Source organism: Xyrauchen texanus, chromosome 35 (assembly GCF_025860055.1).
Source record: "Xyrauchen texanus isolate HMW12.3.18 chromosome 35, RBS_HiC_50CHRs, whole genome shotgun sequence".
Classification (NCBI taxonomy): Eukaryota; Metazoa; Chordata; class Actinopteri; order Cypriniformes; family Catostomidae; genus Xyrauchen; species Xyrauchen texanus.
The window spans coordinates 36,049,991-36,069,849 of NC_068310.1; the positions used below are offsets into that span (position 1 = coordinate 36,049,991).

General features: G+C 39.9%; 1 protein-coding gene across 1 annotated transcript; it reads left to right on the forward strand.

Moving 5' to 3' along the window:
• Nucleotides 1-4,862: 4,862 nt before the first annotated feature.
• LOC127628957 (thrombospondin-4-B-like) lies at nt 4,863-17,573 on the forward strand. The gene is made up of 22 exons (XM_052105951.1): nt 4,863-5,196; nt 8,643-8,840; nt 10,104-10,387; nt 10,513-10,615; nt 10,807-10,889; nt 11,010-11,061; nt 11,246-11,397; nt 11,511-11,648; nt 12,445-12,522; nt 12,614-12,766; nt 13,018-13,122; nt 13,218-13,325; nt 13,462-13,621; nt 13,741-13,859; nt 13,973-14,025; nt 14,268-14,461; nt 14,723-14,901; nt 14,985-15,033; nt 15,135-15,331; nt 15,422-15,594; nt 16,805-16,944; nt 17,092-17,573. Exons 1-22 carry the CDS (start codon nt 5,121-5,123, stop codon nt 17,148-17,150), a joined length of 2,853 nt encoding a protein of 950 aa, XP_051961911.1. The 5' UTR covers nt 4,863-5,120; the 3' UTR covers nt 17,151-17,573.
• The last annotated feature ends 2,286 nt before the right edge of the window (nt 17,574-19,859 follow it).

Sequence of the window (19,859 nt, forward strand, 5' to 3'; positions counted from 1 at the left end):
TTGACACCTCGTATTTCTGGACACTCCAGGTAGGGTGCAGTTCTGGAATATGGTAGCATTGGAGGATAATGGGTTCCTGGTAGATTCACATTTAGCTTCACCAGCAAAATACAAACTTTTAAAAAGTGCAAACTTTCAGACAATGCTTTGTCAAGACAACATCACAGGTTTTCATGACAAACTTGACCTATCTAGTTATTATTTTAATGTTATTTAATGTCACAAAAGATGACCAAAAGACCGGTAACATCGCATTCCAGCTTTAATGTAACCGTTAGATGTTATTTAAATATGTAACAAAGAAAAAGTCATGGCTAAAGATTCACACCTATGACTGAGACGTCCTTCAACCCCCTCAACCGAAGGCATCGGGGGCGCACTCATAAAATATCATCTATGATGCTGTATAAACACGTGATGCACCTTCAGTTGTAGTCGGGGTGTTAAAGAGGTTTAAATGCAATGCTCTTGAGGATTTGGATGAGAAATGTTTGAGTTCATATTGAGATCTCTGACTTTTGATTTGGCTAATCTGAGCACATTACTGAGATCTCTTCTGAAACTAGAGGAGACACATATGGAAAAAATAGGAGATGCAGGAGACTTCCGCAAAAACTTCAATTTGTTCTCCATTTAGTCTCATTGTTGCCTTGAAAAAACAAATATTAACATATGAAAGACATTAAGATGTTAAAGATGTTTTTCAGCCCTATATGTACCTTTACAGTCACTTTAAACCTGTTTTTGTCCGATAGAAAAATGCAAAGACAAGCATTTACTGTGGAGCTTCTGTACCTGAGTAATAGCTTCCATGTGCTGCCTAACTCACCACACACACACACACACACACACACACACACACACACACACACACACAAATAGTCACAAACACTCCAAAACATCAACCATCACACGCTCTCATTCATCTCTGCTGATGTGTCTTTGAGGTTTGGAGCGTGTGACTGCAGATTTGCACCGCTTGCTTTTCTAAAGCCTTAAAGGGATAGTTCTCCCAAATATGAAAATTCTGTCATCATTTATTCACCCTTATGTTATTCCAAACTTGTATGACTTTCTTTCTTCCCTGAAACACAAAAGGAGAGGTTGGGCAGATTGTGAGCCTCAGTCACCATTCACTTTCATTGTATGGAAAAAAGTCGCAAGCCATACGGGTTTGGAACAACATGAGGGTGAGTAAAAAATGACAAAACGTCGATTTTTGGGTGAACTTTTCTTTTAAAATGTGCCTTGTTGATCAGCGCCTTGATTCCATTCCTCTTTTGATTTGGGTAAAATTAGCATCTACCTAGCAACTACCTAGCAACGGCCTCGTAACCACCCAGGACCACGTAGCAACCAATGTGCTAAATCCCACTCAGAACACATTAGCATCCGCATAGCAATGTGCTAAATCCCACTCAGAACACATTAGCATCCGCATAGCAATGTGCTAAATCCCACTCAGAACACATTAGCATCCGCATAGCAATGTGCTAAATCCCACTCAGGACACATTAGCATCCGCATAGCAATGGCCTGACAAGCACCGCAATTTAAACAGTTTGCGTTTTGATTCCAGTTTTCACTACAGTACATTTACGGACAAACTATGGCAATTTTCTTCTTTTTATGCTTGTTAGAGACAGAAATGAACAAATCTATATTCTGTAACTACTCATGTGGCAAAAATCCGGTGCATTACTCATGGCGGTCTGCATCATTAATAACAGACTTGTTTGATTCTGATGTAGCGCACTCATTCAGCACTTATATCCAAACCGCTTATTGGTCGGTCACACTGACCAGTGGCCAACCACGAGATCTTGTGGTGAGTGACATAATCCCACATCCTAATCAGAGGGCCGAACACAGCCGTGTGTGTCTGTGAGCAGCCAAAATTACAGTCTTTAGCTGAGACTGCTCTGTCATTAAAGCTTTTTGAAGCATTATGGGTATGTTAAGACCCAGGTGGGCAAAGATCTGGAATGTTCTGATTCAAACCACCTTCCTCTGGTGTGTACTTTTGTTACAACAGGATGCTGGCCTTGAGACTTTCTCAGAATGTCTGTTGGATCTGTCAGTAGAACAGGCGGACACACACACACACACACACACACACACAGTGTCCTTTTGTTCCAGTAGGGTGAGATGGCCTGATGGAGGCTGTTAGTTCACGGTAAGACGACCCTGCTAATGATCTTACCATGTGTGAGTGCAAAGGTTCAGTTGCAGAGACAAAGACACATATCCATCTTTATGTTTGTGTTAGGATGGCCACAATAATGTGATTCAGAGTTGTGAGCCTTTTAGCAGACACAATAAGATTGTGTGTCTATTGACTTTGCTCGAATCCAAGTTATCCCTCTCAGACACAGACTCCGTTCAGTACGTGTTTATTGAGGCTTTTAACAGCCTGTGTAACTGACCATGTTACATGGACTTTAGGAGCATGTAATTGCCAGGACGGGGCAAACTGGGGCAGTAGAATGTTCTCTTGACTCAAGAGGAAGTTTTCTCTTGACCTTCCTTGGGGCAGTATTCTCTTGAGCTTGACTGGAATGGTAGAATGTCCTCTTAACCTGTTCTGGGGACATGCACCGACCTGACACGCACCGACCAGTTTGGACTGTTTTGACACTTTTTACACAACACTCGAATGGAACCTGATGAAACCAAAACAGATGTTACATGCTGATTAAGTTCCACAAATAGCTTTTCATTCTCTAGTTCTTTTATCATGTCTGCTTTGGTGCTTTAAAGATGCCATGAATTCAGAATTGGGGTTTTGTGATTTTTAGTCCAAGTTGATCAACTTTGAGCAGGGCTTTACACTTTTTGTTAGCACCGGTTAGCGCAAATTAAAATCTATTGGCACACAGAAAAGTGCGGTGGAAATTGTATTATTTCTATAAATATTTATAACAAATTTGAATCTTTTAATTACTAAGGCTATCAATTTAAATACAAAATAACATGTTAAAAAATGAACTCAATTAATCATGCCACAGCCACAAGTTATTAGATAGATAGATAGATAGATAGATAGATAGATAGATAGATAGATAGATAGATAGATAGATAGATAGATAGATAGATAGATAGATAGATAGATAGATAGATAGATGGAAAATAAAGACTGATGACAGACAGACAGACAGATAGATAGATAGATAGATAGATAGACAGACAGACAGACAGACAGACAGAGAGATAGACAGACAGACAGACAGACAGATAGATAGACAGACAGACAGACAGACAGATAGATAGATAGATAGATGGAAAATAAAGACTGATGACAGACAGACAGACAGATAGATAGATAGACAGACAGACAGACAGACAGACAGAGAGATAGACAGACAGACAGACAGACAGACAGACAGACAGACAGACAGACAGACAGACAGACAGACAGATAGATAGATAGATAGATAGATAGATAGATAGATAGATAGATAGATGGAAAATAAAGACTGATAACAGACAGACAGACAGATAGATAGACAGACAGACAGACAGACAGACAGACAGACAGAGAGATAGACAGACAGACAGACAGACAGACAGATAGTTAGATAGATAGATAGATAGATAGATAGATAGATAGATAGATAGATAGATAGATAGATAGATAGATAGATAGATAGATAGATAGATAGATAGATAGATAGATGGAAAATAAAGACTGATGACAGACAGACAGACAGATAGATAGACAGACAGACAGAGAGATAGACAGACAGACAGACAGACAGACAAGTGCAACAGCATTGGTGTTAGTCAAGCATTCCATGGTCCAGTTCTAAAGGAGCGTGCGTGTTTAAGCTTGTCTGGCCATAATTCAGTTACACTTTACGCCAAAACATGAAACAGCAAATTTTGGGTGAGCACATTTTACCGAGTCTTATTCAATCAAATGTATTTATGCAAACTGTTTAGCTGCTGGGTGCAGTTAAAACTACAGACTTTAAAAAAAAATGTCAAAGCTGATACAGAAGCGATGTCAGCTCATATGCACAAACTTTTTTCACAAAAGATAAATCGATGATGAAAACCGAAGCTTCAAAGAAAATACACAGACATTTTTTTCTTTTATTCTCAATTCTTTTCTGTAGCGCTCGTGAAAAGATTATGTGTAGTGTTACTGAACTTGCCTATGCATAAACCTGACAGTGTTTGTTTCAATATACAATTGTGTATCAGCGTTCACAATCCTGAATATCCTCAAATCAGTTAGTTCAGTTTCTTATGATTGTTCATAATCTGCACAATTACCTTATAAAGGCGTGCACACACTTTTAAAACAATAGAATTCTCTCTAGAGTGAAATCCAGCGTGCAATACCCACATACAACATTTCTTTGCCTTTGTAAAATGCTTCAATGAATACTCATTCGGAGTTGAAAGATGAGATAATTGGTTTGAATTGCTCCTGTATCATTAAAAGACTGTTACCAGTATTTGTGTCAGGTGGTCACATGTGTATCTGACGTTTTAATTTATGTTTTAGTGCTGAATCCTTTGGGCAAGAATCAGACGTTCATGGAACATTAGCAGCACTCCGTCCAGTTAACTTTAAACAATTCCCCAAGGATCCACCTCGGCAGACATATTTTACAGCACCTGTCAGTCAAAATATGAAATAAAATGTGAAAACAAGGACAACTGGTGGGGAAAAGCCGGTTGAATGCTGTGGAACAAATGGAACCTCATAAAAGGTCCCATTAAGTGTTAAGCCAGGTCGGCCAATTGTACAGCACCACACTTAGCTCCGCCCCCCTCGGCATGGGGGCATCTGTTACAGTCATAACTCCGCCTACCACAGCTGCTAAGAGTTGGTAGACAGGCTATTACCTCTCCCTAACACTTACACACATATGCATCATTAAAACCTGAAGGCACACAGAACCAACTCTTTTCTGCTGGTCCCCACACAAATGCACTCTTCGAGAGCTGAAGATTTGACTCAATCAGTCAGATTTTCTCTTTACTAATAGACTTTACAGCAACATACGCACACAAACTCACAAATACTAGTCATTAAAGGCAGAAGACGCAAAGAAATCAAAGCTCAGCTCTTCCACACTCCTGTGGAGTGGCAGAAGGGTTACTATAGGATGGCTGCGCCAATGCTTCTTCTGATGGCCATTTCTTTCATGCTGAGTCTCAGCTCAGCAAATGCAGAGTCAACCGGTGAGTACACATATTCATTTTTTAAGGTTCAAATGTTGCGTAAATTCAGAACTAGTCGTGTTACTGGATTTAATTCAAAAGAAGAGTGTTTTCATGACATCCTTGTCACTTCAATTGTGGTTTCATTCACTCCCTCTCTCTTTTCCTCATGTGTCTCACTCTCTCGTTGTCTTGTAAAATCTCATGCTGAGTCGTTTTTCAGTGGCTGTCTCGCTCGAAAAAGTCTCTGAGTTCTTTTCTAATGGCTGAACTTTTTAAAGTCTCTCAGATTGATTTCCTTTCCCATTTTCAATTTGGTCATCTCAGTTTTTGTGAGAAATAGTTCATGTGTTTGGGGACAGAATGAGCTAAATCTGACAAAACCTCTCTGAAGGGATGTTAGAAAAACATAAAAAAAAACTAATAATAAAAAAGCAATTTTTTTCACCAAAATATTTTCTTTTATATAAGAACAATTGAAGTCTATCTTATGTCCTCATTGAGATAAGTGACTATGCTATACGTGGATATGTGTGTGTGTGTGTGTGTGTGTGTGTGTGTGTGTGTGTGTGTGTGTGTATGTGTGTGTGTGTGTATGTGTGAGCGTGTATTTATCACTTTGTGGGGACCAAATGTCCCCATAAGGATAGTAAAACCCGAAATTTTTGACCTTGTGGGGACATTTTGTCGGTCCCCATGAGGAAAACAGCTTATAAATCATACTAAATTATGTTTTTTGAAAATGTAAAAATGCAGAAAGTTTTCTGTGAGGGTTAGGTTTAGGGGTAGGGTTAGGTTTAGGGGATAGAATATAAAGTTTGTACAGTATAAAAACCATTATGTCTATGGAAAGTCCCCATAAAACATGGAAACACAACATGTGTGTGTGTGTGTATGTGTGTGTGTGTGTGTGTGTGTGTGTGTGTGTGTGTGTGGGAACAGTACTTCATCCTGGGCTGTAGAAGTCATAATGTCTTTTGTAGAAATGATGAGACTGCATTATTTCATTGAAAGTGCAAAAACGAAAAGGTGGACACAATACTTAAAGTCCTCATACACAAGCAGTCTATTTTCACCTAAACATTATCTTCATTTATTTCAATGCAACATTTACTTTAGAACATGTGTGCTGATGCACGTTTCAACATTAGGGTGACAAATAATATATAAAGTCAAATCACACGAGTTTGTAATCACCGTCCGCATGTAAACATTTCAACACACCATCTGTGAACACACATGATTGATTAAAACAACAAACGCAACGCTGCGAGTGTTTGAAACGGATGATCTATTACTCTTAATTTATCATAAGAGAGACAAAGACCAAAGAAAGATGGAATAGTGGTTTATGATTTTAGCTGTTGGAATTTAAACGTCCCTGAGTTTCCTAATGTTTCCAACCAGATTTTGGTTTTTGTGGGAATATTGCTTTGTTGCATTTGGTAATTATATTTTCGATAGCTGCAGTGCAGTATGAAAACAAAAGTCAGGCTATCTCTTTTAGCTCACGTATTGGAAAGATGTCCTTGCCATGTCGTTAAAATAACTTTTTTTCACACACCATAATATTTGCCTGTTCAGCAAATGGCAAACCTCCATTACCATAACAACTAACATCTGTACTAGCGGTGTAACCACAACGGCTGACCATTCACCTGGTTTCCATGAAGCTTTCCACTCAAAGCATTCAATGGATGAGATCCAACTCAATCCCAGTCCGTATCAATATCAATTAAATGAAGACCAGTTGCTACAGTTAGAGTTTAATGTGTTTCAATTTAAAACTCTAGATATTAATTTGAAGAATTTACAGTTTATTCTGGACTCCAATAGACCACACGGTCATTTTAAGAAGTGTACCTTGATTTGTGCATTTTAATGGTGCTTTGACGTGTAAAAGTTGCAGACACGTTTTGGTGGTTGCCAGGGCATTGCTTGTTCTAAGTGGTTGCTTGGGTGTTCTGGGTGGTTGCTAAGGTGTTTTCAGTGGTTACAAGGGATTCCTAGTCTCTTGCTAGGGCGTTCTAAGTGGTTGCTAGATGGTTGCTAAGGTGTCAGTAACTTGTCAGTTGTTATGACATTGCTAGGTGGTTGCTAGGGTGTTTTGAGTGGTTTTGGGGTGTAACTAGTCAGTTGCTTGGGTGTTCTCGTTGGTTGCAAGGGTGTTGTTTGCTGGTTGCTAGGGTGTTCTGGGTGGTTGCAAGATGGTTGCTAAAGTGTTCCGAGTGGTTACAAGGGTATTATTACTTGTTAGTTACTAGGGTGTTTGAAGAGGTTGTTAGATGGTTGCTATTGTGTTCAGAGTGGTTACAAGGGATTCCTAGTCTCTTTCTAAGGCATTCTAAGTGGTTGCTAGCTGGTTGCTAAGGTGTCAGTAACTTGTCAGTTGCTATGACATTGCTAGGTGGTTACTAGGGTGTTTTCAGTGGTTTTTAGGCATTCATGGTCAGCTACTAGGGTGTTCTGGGTGGTTGCTAGGGCATTGCTTGGTGTTTGATAGGATTATCAGGCTGGTTGTAAGATGGCTACTAGGATGATCTGAGAGGTTACATGGGTATTGACAGTTGCTAGGTGTTCTAGGTGGTTGGAGGGCATTATTGGGTGATTGCCAGGCTGTTCTGAGTGGTTACAAGGGCACTGCTAGTCAGTTGCTAGGTTGTTCTGGGTGTTTGCTATTGCTTTGCTGGGTGTTTGCAAGGGTGTTCTAGGTGGTTGCAATATGGCTGATATGATGATCTGAGTGATCACATGGGCATTGAAAGTTGCTATGGTGTACTGGGTGGTTGCTAGGTGGTTTCTAGGGTGTTCTTGGTGGTTACAAGATGGTTTATTAGGGGTTTTGGATGGTTAAAATCACATTGATAGGCAGTTACTAAGGTTTTCAGGGTGGTTGCTAGGGTACTGTTAGGTAGTTGCTAGGGTGTTCTGGTTGGTTGCAAGATGGTTGTTAGAGCTGTTACTAGAGTGGTTACACTTGTGTTGTTAGGTAGTTGCTAGGGGGTCCAGAGTGGTTGCTTGGCTGTTGCTAAGGTGTTCTGGGTGGTTGCAAGACATTTATCAGTGTATTCTCTGTGGTCACAAGGGCACTGCAGGAAAGTTGCTAAGGTGTTCTGGGTGGTTGCTAGGGTGTTGACTGGCAGTTGCTATGGTGTTCTGGGTGGTTGGAAGATGGCTGCTATGGTTTTCTAGTTATTAACACATACAAAATTGACTAGTTCTTGTCATGTTGAAAATTAACAGAGCAAGAAATGCTTTACGATTTATTCAGAGCCACATGCAAGTGGCTAAATAAACAGCAACAGCATTTACAGTCTAACAGAATTACATCAATCTAAAAGACCTGGGCATCAATCCCAGCATGCATTAGCCTAAGGAATACACTACATGTTTGTGAGTGGAATGCTTTGTGTTTGAAAGACTTGAGTATAACGCTTATGTAACATTTGAATGACATTTCCCCGCAGTGTATAACCTCTTAACGTCGCCAGACTGTCTGCCGGATCTCCTGCACGGTGGTTTGGCAGAGCAGGGAGTAACAGAACTTTTTATTCTCACAACCTTCCGTCTTCAACCTAGAACCGGAACCACTGTATTCAGCCTGTACAATCCTCGAGACAACAGCAAATACTTCGAGTTTACTGTGCAGGGAAAACTCAACAAAGGTGAGAGCATTTTCAATATCTATGACATTTTTATATGCATGTTTATTTAAAAAAAAAAAGAACTACTTTGGCGTCTTAACTTTCTTTTATTATTAATTTCAATTAAAAAAATGTTTTTTAAATGGTTCCATTTGTTAAAGGAATATTCCGGGTTCAATAAAAGCATTTGTGGCATAATGTTGATTACCACAAAAATTAATTTCGACTCGTTGCTTCTTTTCTTTTAAAAAAGCAAAAATCAAGGTTACCGTGAGGGCACTTACAACGGAAGTGAATGGGGCTTAAAAGGGTTTAGAGGGTTTAAAAGCAGAAATGTGACGCTTATTATTTTATAAAATCACTTGCACTTATTTTTCGGTCAAAACTCATGCATTATTTGAGCTGTACAGTTGTTTAAATCTGAATTTTTATAGTCATTTTAGGGTTTTAGGGGTCATGGCAACAAAGTTGTAAAATTTTCTATGACTTTACACAGAAAATGTTGGTAAGTGGTTTTATCACACTGAAATATTTTTTTACACATATATCCTTTATGTCTTGTGGCTAAACTTTTGAAACGGGGAGTATTTTAACGTTCAAAAATTGGCCCCCCATTTACTTCCATTATAAGTGCCTCACTGTTACCAAGAAAATGAGGGACAAGTCAAAATAACTTTTTGTTTTAATCAATATAATGCCACAAATTCTGTCAAATGAGGGGCGGCTGTGGCTTGTGTGGTAGAGCGGGTCGGCCACTAATCGCAGAGTTGGTGGTTCAATTCCCGGCCCACATGACTCCACATCCCGAAGTGCCCTTGGAGCCCCAAGTTGCTCCCAAAAACCCCAAACATTCAGATGTGGTTTATAATCTGATTTAAATCAGATTTTTGCACATTTTCTATTGGTCAGATTGAATTTCAATTTGTTTTAGTCATTTGGGATACGACGTGACTAGCATTAAATACAAAGCGCAGTAGTGTCTACAGTTGTGTTTGAATTTATTAGTTTACATTTTATTCATATTATATAGAAAGTCTGATAAGCTTGAGAATGATAGATGTGAGAAAAGGCAAAATATCCACAATGAGTTACTTTCTTATGTCTCTTTACATTGTGTTGATGCTAAAGTCATTTCTATGGTGACTAATGTAGAAATAGTGGATATTTACTACATTGTCTGAACAAACATATCTAATTTTATCACTTGTAAAATGATTGGCAGTCGATGTCTACAGATCGGATGCAATGTGAACCAAGCCTTTGTCTCTTTATCTCTTTCTTCAGCTACCTTGCGATACCTTCGCCGAGATGGTAGGATGAGTACTGTTACCTTAAACAATCTGAAACTAGCCGATGGTGAGAAGCATCACTTGCTCTTCCATCTTAAGGGACTGGAAGTGGGCCAGCCGGGGGCATTCCCAAACACTCAGGGGGTGTTACCTGTGCCCGGGGTGGAGTTACACCTGGACTGCAGGCTGGTGGAAACGCTGCGAGATTTACCGGCAGTGTTTAATGGCATAAACAATCACCAGGGTGTGGAGCTCAGAACTATGCAGGGGAAAGCACAAGTATACAGCATATTTAATCATAACTTTCTCGCATGACGAGAGACTTACTGGATGGCTTTCAGTTCACGCTGGTATAATACACCCACATAAATGCCCCACTGTGCTCTCTGTGTTCTGACTGGCAGGAGGAATTAGAGGAGCTCAAACTGGCATATGGTGATTCAGTGGAAAATGTTGCCTTGCTGCAGGACTGCCACACCCATCAGAGTGACTCCGTACAGACTTTAGGTAATGATATAGTAACATTTGCATTGCATTCAATAAAACAATTGTTCCAGGTTAAATACAACTGCAGCTCTATATACAGCACCCAGTTAACACAAAGAGAGATATACATAGGGAAAGAGAGAGAGAGAGAAAGAGAGAGAGAGAATACATTGCTTGTATGATAACCCGGTGAGCTGTGTTTGTTTATTAAGGTCTTAATACAAAACAGCTTACAACTCAGATGCTGGAGTTAACGAAGGTGATTAACGAGCTGAAAGATGTTCTTATTCAGCAGGTAAAATCTTAAACCATTTTATTTTCCTGCCTATTACGGTATATTTTGTTTAATGTCCTTAATTACCACCATATATGATTTACTTTTCTAATTTGTTTGTGTGTGTACACACTTTTACAGGTGAAGGAAACATCTTTCTTAAGAAACACCATCTCAGAGTGCCAGGCATGTGGTAAGACATTTGATGAGAGCCGAAGGTTGATGTTTGTGCATTTGGCATGCCAACACTTGCCAAACAAACACTCAAGGCATTGCTTTGAAGCAGAGATGCAATTATGGTGTCCCACCATTAACCTATCTTGAATAGTTCAAAGCACACCAAACATGCAACATTGAAATGATTGGTTATATACTAGGGCTGGGTGGAACGGAGGTGGTGAAACCAAAGTGCGCTCCCGGAACATGTTTCCGTGACGATATGTGCATAGAAACCGTAGAGGGTGTGGAATGCGGTCCATGCCCTGAAGGATACACTGGAGATGGCTATAGCTGTGATGATGTTAATGAGGTATGTGTGTACCTGTATATGACGGGATCTTCTCATTATTGCAGTTTGTTCTTCTGACACCATGTTTGAATGACTCTTTTAACCTGGCATGCATGGCCGTGCGTTCATTGCAGTGTCAGTTTAACCCCTGTTTCCCTGGCGTGAGGTGCGTGAACATGTCACCAGGGTTCCGCTGTGAGGCATGTCCTCTTGGATTCACTGGTAAACCAGTGGAGGGAGTGGGCGTGGCCTTTGCACAAACACATAAACAGGTACGTCACGGCTAGGGTAATATACGTTTTTTCTCGTGCCGTTCTGTCTTGCACATTGCCGGGCGCTCAAGTCTTTCAAAATATACTCTTTTGACCGCAAGCCCATACAAACACATTTAATTTATGCGCAAGCAAATACAAAGCAAACCTTTTCATGTGTTTTAATGCAAGAAAGAATTACAGTGATCATACTTATTTCACTCGAAAAGAAAAAGAAAACATCTACAATACAGATTTCACTTGCTTTAAATCAAAATACAACCCAAACTAAATTGTAGGTTTATTCAGGAATAGTTCACCCAAATAGGAGAGTTCGGCCATTTCAAACAGCATCAGAGCCCTGGACGGGAACCCTGATTTAAAGTTTAAAGCATTTTAATTATCGACTTATTATAGAGTACTTATTATAAACCTATCCATTCGCTTCAGAAGACATTCATTGATCAACTGGAGTCATGTGAATTACTTTTATGCTGCCTAAATATTACTTTTAGACCGTCAAAGTACTGGCATTTGATTACTTGCAATATAGGAGCTCTATCTTCTTCTAAAAATCGTAATTTGTGCTCTACTGTAGAAAGACGTACAAGTCATACACATCTAGGATGGCATCAGGGTAAATGTATAATGAGAGAATTTAAATTTGGGTGTAAATATTTCCTTTAAACGCTTTTTTATAAACAATTACTGTCCATGTCAGTTGCCTTTTAAATTCATATCTTATGCTTTTATGTTGCATGTACTTGGACACCAGTTACACATCAATCTGTAATGCATTTCTGTTGTCTTCCCATAGGTGTGTGATGATATAGATGAGTGTAAAGGACCAGATAATGGAGGTTGCACGCAAAACTCCATCTGTGTGAACTCTGTGGTGAGAATCGATGTCTTCAATAACACAATCCTACATGCAAAGCAAAGGAAAACAGTATTTTAATGCTTGTGTTATGTATGGATATTTGTAGGGATCATATCAGTGTGGCAGATGTAAGACCGGATTTACAGGAGACCAGATCAGAGGCTGTAAACCAGAGAAAAGCTGTGGAAACCGCCTGCAGAACCCTTGCGATCCCAACGCACTGTGCAAAGAGGAAAGAGACGGCACCATCACTTGTCAGGTAAACTTCGGTCACTTGCTTTCTCGTTTTCTCACGTCACACTTGGTGGCCCTTCCTACAGTGTAATCTCATTGGTCCAAACTCCTGCCCTGAGTATCTAAATATTAAACATTGTATATGTTCTGACTGGCTGTGATTTTGTAGTTTTACAGTGGATTTTGACTTGTGGTATGGACCAAAAAAGTACTTGCCCCATTGCACCCTATTAAAGCACATTTTAAATGTAAAATGTAAAAAAATGTGTTTACCAGTGTGGCATTGGATGGGCTGGAAATGGTTATCTCTGTGGAAAAGACACAGACATTGACGGCTACCCTGATGAGAAGTTGCGCTGCAGAGACCCCACCTGCAGAAAGGTAACTATGGCAACACTGCAATGGATTTTGACTTGCTCAAGGCTGTGGTGACACCACACAGGGAATGCTGATTCATATTGTGTCTTTAATACCAGGATAACTGTGTTACTGTTCCCAACTCCGGACAAGAAGACGCAGACGGCGATGGGAAAGGTAATGCATGTGACCCAGATGCAGATGGAGATGGAATACAGAATGAGCAGGTAAACACATAGAAGAGTGGCATAGCTGTTCACGTTTGTCTCACGCTAATTCCTTTCCGATCACTTACCTCTTGTTCTTCTATCCCTGGTTAAGAAGTAAACATTGTAATCCGGTGTGTATGTGTATGGATTTTAGGATAACTGCTGGTTGACGCCAAATGTAGATCAGCTGAACATTGATAAGGACAGTCATGGTGATGCGTGTGACAACTGTGTCAGAGTAGATAATCCTGATCAGAGAGACACAGATTCCGATGGCCTCGGAGATGCTTGCGACGATGACATGGATGGAGATGGTGAGATTTTAGTAAAGTCTTCATAAATCGGGCGTAAGATACAATTTGCCCTTGTTTGTCTTTCTGATATGGAATCATCTCCATTGTTTGCATGTGCATTTGCATGGATCAATTGTTAGGGCTGAAGAACTTCCTGGATAACTGCCAGCGAGTCAAGAATCGTGATCAGCTGGATCGTGACGGGGACGGGGTGGGAGATGCATGTGATAGCTGTCCTGACATCCCAAATCCAAACCAGGTACTTGATGCCCAGATACTATGTCCTTGATAAACTATGTAGAAAAGGCATAAAATTATATTACTCCAAGCTACTTATCATTTCATATTTATGCTCAATTTTCCTCTACGTAGTCTGACATTGACAACGACCTCGTTGGAGACTCTTGTGACACAAATCAAGACAGGTATCACTCTAGCAGCGATGTTCATGTTTCCATACCCCATGTTTCCATGTCCATTTCTTTGTTACTAAACCAAAATAGGTTATAACAAGAAGAATTGACCCTTTTGCTAAGCTCTGTCCGTTACTAAGATAGGATCGGTCAGTAACACTTTTAAGGTGGTGCTTAGCAAAGGGCCAATTAGTAAACAATACACTGTGAATTCTGAGATTTCTGTGAGCATTCTGCTGCACCTTTTTCCTCAGTGATGGTGATGGTCACCAAGATAGCAAGGACAATTGCCCACTGGTAATTAACAGCTCCCAGCTGGATACAGATAAAGATGGACTAGGAGATGAATGTGACGATGATGATGATAATGACGGTATTCCCGACACACTACCTCCAGGACCTGATAACTGTCGGTTGGTGCCCAACCCTGACCAGATAGATGACAACAGTGAGTACTTACCATAAACACCTTTTTGGCCCAGTTTCATTAACTGCTGCACAGAGACGGCATGCTCTGTGTGTTACATGGTTCACCAAAACAAAATTATCCACTTACCACTATGTTGCTCCAAACCTGTATTAACTTTTTCAACCGTGGAATGCAATGGAAGATATTTATCTTTGTTTCTTGCCTTTACAATGAAATGAATAATACAGCAATTATATTCCAATCATGGCTTACTCACCTGTTAATTTCTCCACTTACTAGATGATGGAGTGGGTGACGTGTGTGAATCAGACTTTGACCAGGACAAGGTGATCGACAGGATTGATAACTGCCCAGAAAATGCAGAGATCACACTGACAGACTTCAGAGCCTATCAGACAGTCGTCCTGGACCCTGAAGGTGATGCTCAGATTGACCCCAACTGGGTGGTTCTGAACCAGGTGAATGATTTGAAATATATATGTATATATATGTGTGTGTTTGCGATGTACTAGTCTGACAAATTCTTTGTTATCCCATAAAGGGAATGGAGATTGTCCAGACTATGAACAGTGACCCAGGCCTTGCTGTTGGTGAGTGGACGCATTTTTTCCATTATGGTTAACAACATAACATAATCTACTCCATCATTAAGCATTTCAATGGATAATGTTATCTGCCTCTCCATTACCAGGCTACACTGCATTCAGCGGTGTTGACTTTGAGGGTACTTTCCATGTAAACACAGTGACTGATGATGACTATGCCGGCTTCATCTTTGGATACCAGGACTCCTTCAGTTTCTACGTGGTAATGTGGAAGCAAACGGAGCAGACGTATTGGCAGGCGACACCATTCAGGGCCGTGGCAGAACCTGGCATTCAGCTTAAGGTTGATATCAAGATATGTCACCTCTGAATTTATGATAATGTTGTACACAACAGAAGAACTCTCTAATCTTTATCTCTCTCTCACTTTCAGGCAGTGAAGTCGAAGTCTGGCCCAGGTGAACATTTGAGAAACTCTCTCTGGCACACAGGTGACACCAACGATCAGGTGCGCCTCCTATGGAAGGATCCACGGAATGTTGGCTGGAAAGACAAGGTATCATACCGCTGGTATCTGCAGCACCGCCCACAGGTTGGATACATCAGGTAAGCCAGTCAAAATTCAGATGCTTCAAACGTTAAACGTGCATGTGGCCAGTCATTATTAATGCTGAAACATACTCTTCGCAAGTATGTCAACGCACATGCTTCTAGTTACACAAGTTCGAATTTGTGCATTCTTGCATTCCAAAATGTGTTAGACCGCAATTCAAAACACAATGTACGTATGCGTTGCATGCATTCTCAACGTTGACACAAGGGGCACTATAGCATTAGCACATTAGCGTCAAGTCTACTACCATCATGGTGGAGCAACAGTTTGAAGAGAATATTGCTGAGCAAGCAAGGTAAAGTCAGTATATTTTTAGCAACTTACCTGAATAATAACACATCCGGTTTACTGGCACAGAATTAATGGTAAATTTATCGCCCCCTTCGATACTGAGGTTTGTTACCACCACAGTAACGCAATAACTCATTTAAAGCATGTTCAACTGGACAGCACGTTGGCAATAAATTGGCCACACACTCGAATCTGCATACATGTACGTTTCTGGCCTTAAAGTGATAGTTCACCCAAAAATGAAACTTCTCTCATTATTTACTCACCCTCATGAGATCCCAGGTGTGTATGACTTTCTTTCTTCACCAGAACACAAGAAAAATGTCAAATATCTTAGCTCAGTAGGTCCTTAAAATGCAAGTTAATGGAGAATTCTCATCTGAAGCTCCAAAAATCACAGACAGTCAGTATAAACTTAATCGAAATGACACCAGCCATTAAATTAATGTATTCTAAAGCAACACAATCACTTTTGGTGCAAAAAAAAAGATCAATATTTAAGTATTTTTTAACTATAATCCAGCATTTCACGAGAGGGTGGAGTTCAAGCGAACTCTTGTGTGATGTATTCACGTTGCCATGGATTCAGATGTAATCTCAAGTTCTCCACTCGGTTGAGACATCCAGGTTGAGCACACAAACGCACCATTGTGAGTAAAGTAACAGATCAATGCAGATCTAAATCAATACCAACCTATTGAGCTGAGATATTTTTCTATTTTTCTTCAAATGTGTTCTGGTTAAGAAAGTCATCCACACCTGGGATATCATGAGGGTAAATAATGAGAGAAGTTTAATTTTTGGGTGAACTATCCCTTTACGCAATTCCTTAAATACATACTGTACCACCCATGATTACCCATTACTTTTTGAGTTGATGTGTGAAGCCTAAAGACTTAAGTGTGTTTTTAGGGTACGTTTCTATGAAGGCTCAGATCTGGTGGCAGACTCAGGGGTGACAATTGATACCACAATGAGAGGTGGACGATTGGGTGTGTTCTGCTTCTCTCAAGAGAATATCATCTGGTCCAACCTGAAGTACCGTTGCAATGGTGAGAGGACACAAATGTTCCACCCTAAAGTACCACTACTACAGCTGCAACATGTACACATTTTTAAACATGCAAACATAAAGTTACACCACAGTCTAAACTGGCAGAACCCACACATTTGTCATCATACTTTTTTTTTCTTTCCAGACACCATCCCAGAGGATTTCCAAGAGTTCAGTGCACAACACAACATGGACCCCTTATAAATAACTCCCAAAATGCTATACACACCTGAGTGTGTGTGAGAGTATACCCTCACACTCTTGGCGTGCCTCTGAATATCTGTACACGTGTGTGTGTGTGTGTGTGTGTGTGTGTGTGTGTGTGTGTGTGTGTGTGTGCATAATTGGGATGCGTATACACAATGTGTATGCCTTTAAAAAAAAATCCACTTTTTAATTGGTACTGGATTATTTCTTCTAGTGGTTAAAAAACTCTTCTTCAGCAAATCAATTAAATCAAATAATGTTTTAGATAAGATAATGACATTATCTCCTGTTCTCTGTTGTTATAATTTACTAGTATTGCATCAAACCCATTGTAAAGACAACATTTACAACAAGAATTAAACTTTATAAAAATAAAAACAAAATGACAAACTTTCAGCCTCACGTTCTGTACCAATAAAATAATCAGTTCAAGACACATGAAGACATTTTCTGCCAATCTGTTCGAAGTGTTTTTGTTCACCCATTTGCCACAGATATCACACGTTGATACGTTCTCTGGCTCTTAAACTTTCATTCAAAGGCAGAGTGAACAAGTTCACGTAATAGGCTAGGTGTTTGCACAACAGAATTAGTGCCAGAGTGAATTAGCGGCGGGAGTATAGACTCTCCTGCTGGTTTAAGCACTAAGCTCATGCTAACCTCAGCAGTTCATGACTGTGTTCAAATTCCTACTGTATGTGGAAGCTGTTTCATTACAGACTTTGAAAACAAGCTTCATAAATGTTCTTGGTAGAACATTTAGTTCTACCAGCATCTGTCTGGAACATTTGGAAAACATGGTCAGCAGATGGCAGTATGGCACTCACATTCACAGAACATTGCTTTGAGCTATTATTAGAACAATCCTTTCTTCCTACCTTGTTCTATCTTAACACTCTCCTATTTGTGCCTCTGTCCTCTTTGTGAATAAATGTAATATTCATATCCCAATGTATTTACATCGTTCTCCCAATGTACTGCAAAGAATACCAGGGTATAATGGTAGTGCCCAAATGGTATTCCCATGGCAGTATGCCCACACCCCTCTTCCAGAACGTTTAAATAATTAAAACAAAATAACTAGATAGGTAATGTTTGTCTCGAGAAACATTGATGTTGGCTTGACAAAGTTTTAAATATTCAAGTAGTATATTCAAAGTTTTAAATATTCAAGTAGACCTTCAGATAAAACATTCAGTAAGATACATAGATGGGTAGATTTTGTGTTGTAACCTAAAGCCATGATATGGCAGGCCTTGTGTGTTTGTTTACATCTAAATATTTTGACAGAGGGATTAATGAGCAAGCCTGTTTGAAAATTATATCGCTGTAAATCTATGGATTTTTTTTTCAATTTTTTTTTCAGATTTTTCATCATCCACTATGAGAAAACCATATTCCAATCAGTTAGAAATGATGTATGGATACAGCTTTAGATGGTTTACTGATTTTGGAAAAACCATAAACAAATTCTGTAAAATAACAGTATGTCGGCTTTGTCAATAACAATAGATATGTGAGGGATTAGTGATGCTATCCTGAGCAAAACATACCGCCACAATGCTAAGGTGTAGTAGGTGGTTGCCAGGGTGTTCCTATGTGGTTATGTTTGTTCTTAGTAGTTTTTAGCATGCTGCTATATGCAGGAGGGTTGCTGACTGGGCCAAGTCAAAAGAGCCCACCCCAAGTCTCTTTGACATTCTGGTAACTAAATATGCAGTATCTTAGGACCCTCCATCTATGTCACTCTATTGTGTATGTGTGGGGGGGGTTCCCGCCCATTTCACATCTGTCAGGTGAAAATTATACATTAGATAAATTACATTACATAGTTTAGAAAAATTAATAGCAGCACACCTTTCCTCAGCAAGGTATCATTCATGTCTGTAGCACAAACGCAATGGGATGATGGTGATATGCACCTTTTGAAAAATCCCTAACGGAAAGTAGGAGAAATACAAATAATAAAGCTTTCCTTAACAAATAACACTACATTTATGCATTTGGCAGACACTTTTATCAAAGCGACTTACAGTGCACTTATTACAAGGACAATCCTCCCAGAGCAACCTGGAGTTAAGTGCCTTGCTCAAGGACACAATGGTGGTGGCTGTGGGGTTTGAACCAGGGTCCTTCTGATTACCAGTTATGTGTTTTAGACCACTACACTACAATAAAGGGAGGTTGATTAAACAACAATTAACTGGACACCCCTCTGTGGCTTGGACCTTGTTTAAAAGATGAGCTTTTATTTTATCCAGGAACTAAATTAGACTTAAGGTCGTGAATAGCAAACGTTGGCACTATGAGGGCGTGCAAGGGCAAATTACGCGGCAAAGAACGACATCCGCTGGTCACGCGCCAAAAGTTAATATTTATAGCACGACTTCTCACGAGCCCCTGCTGAGACTTTTCACCGCAGAATAGAAGCTCAATGTTCCCTCAGCTTCCTCACAAACATTTATTCACACACACGCACACACACACACACCCCTTTTATCTGACATTTATCTGTCTCGAGACAACTGAATTGTCCAGACGGTCGGTATTGAGAGATTTCGAAGTGTCATTAAAAAAATCCCAAAATGGACGACATTTGACAGAGATTCTCTGACGTTTGGGGGGTAATTTGCCAAATTTGTCTCATTTTCCGGAACAAGCGGGAATCCTAGCATCTTTCGCATGTGATTGGCTGACCGCGTCATG

Coding starts and splice junctions, on each gene's coding strand:
- LOC127628957 (XM_052105951.1), top strand. CDS start 5,121: ATGGCTGCGCCAATGCTTCTTCTGATGGCCATTTCTTTCATGCTGAGT. Junction 11,398..11,510: donor GCTGTGATGATGTTAATGAG/GTATGTGTGTAC, acceptor CGTTCATTGCAG/TGTCAGTTTAACCCCTGTTT. Junction 14,902..14,984: donor ACTGGGTGGTTCTGAACCAG/GTGAATGATTTG, acceptor TATCCCATAAAG/GGAATGGAGATTGTCCAGAC.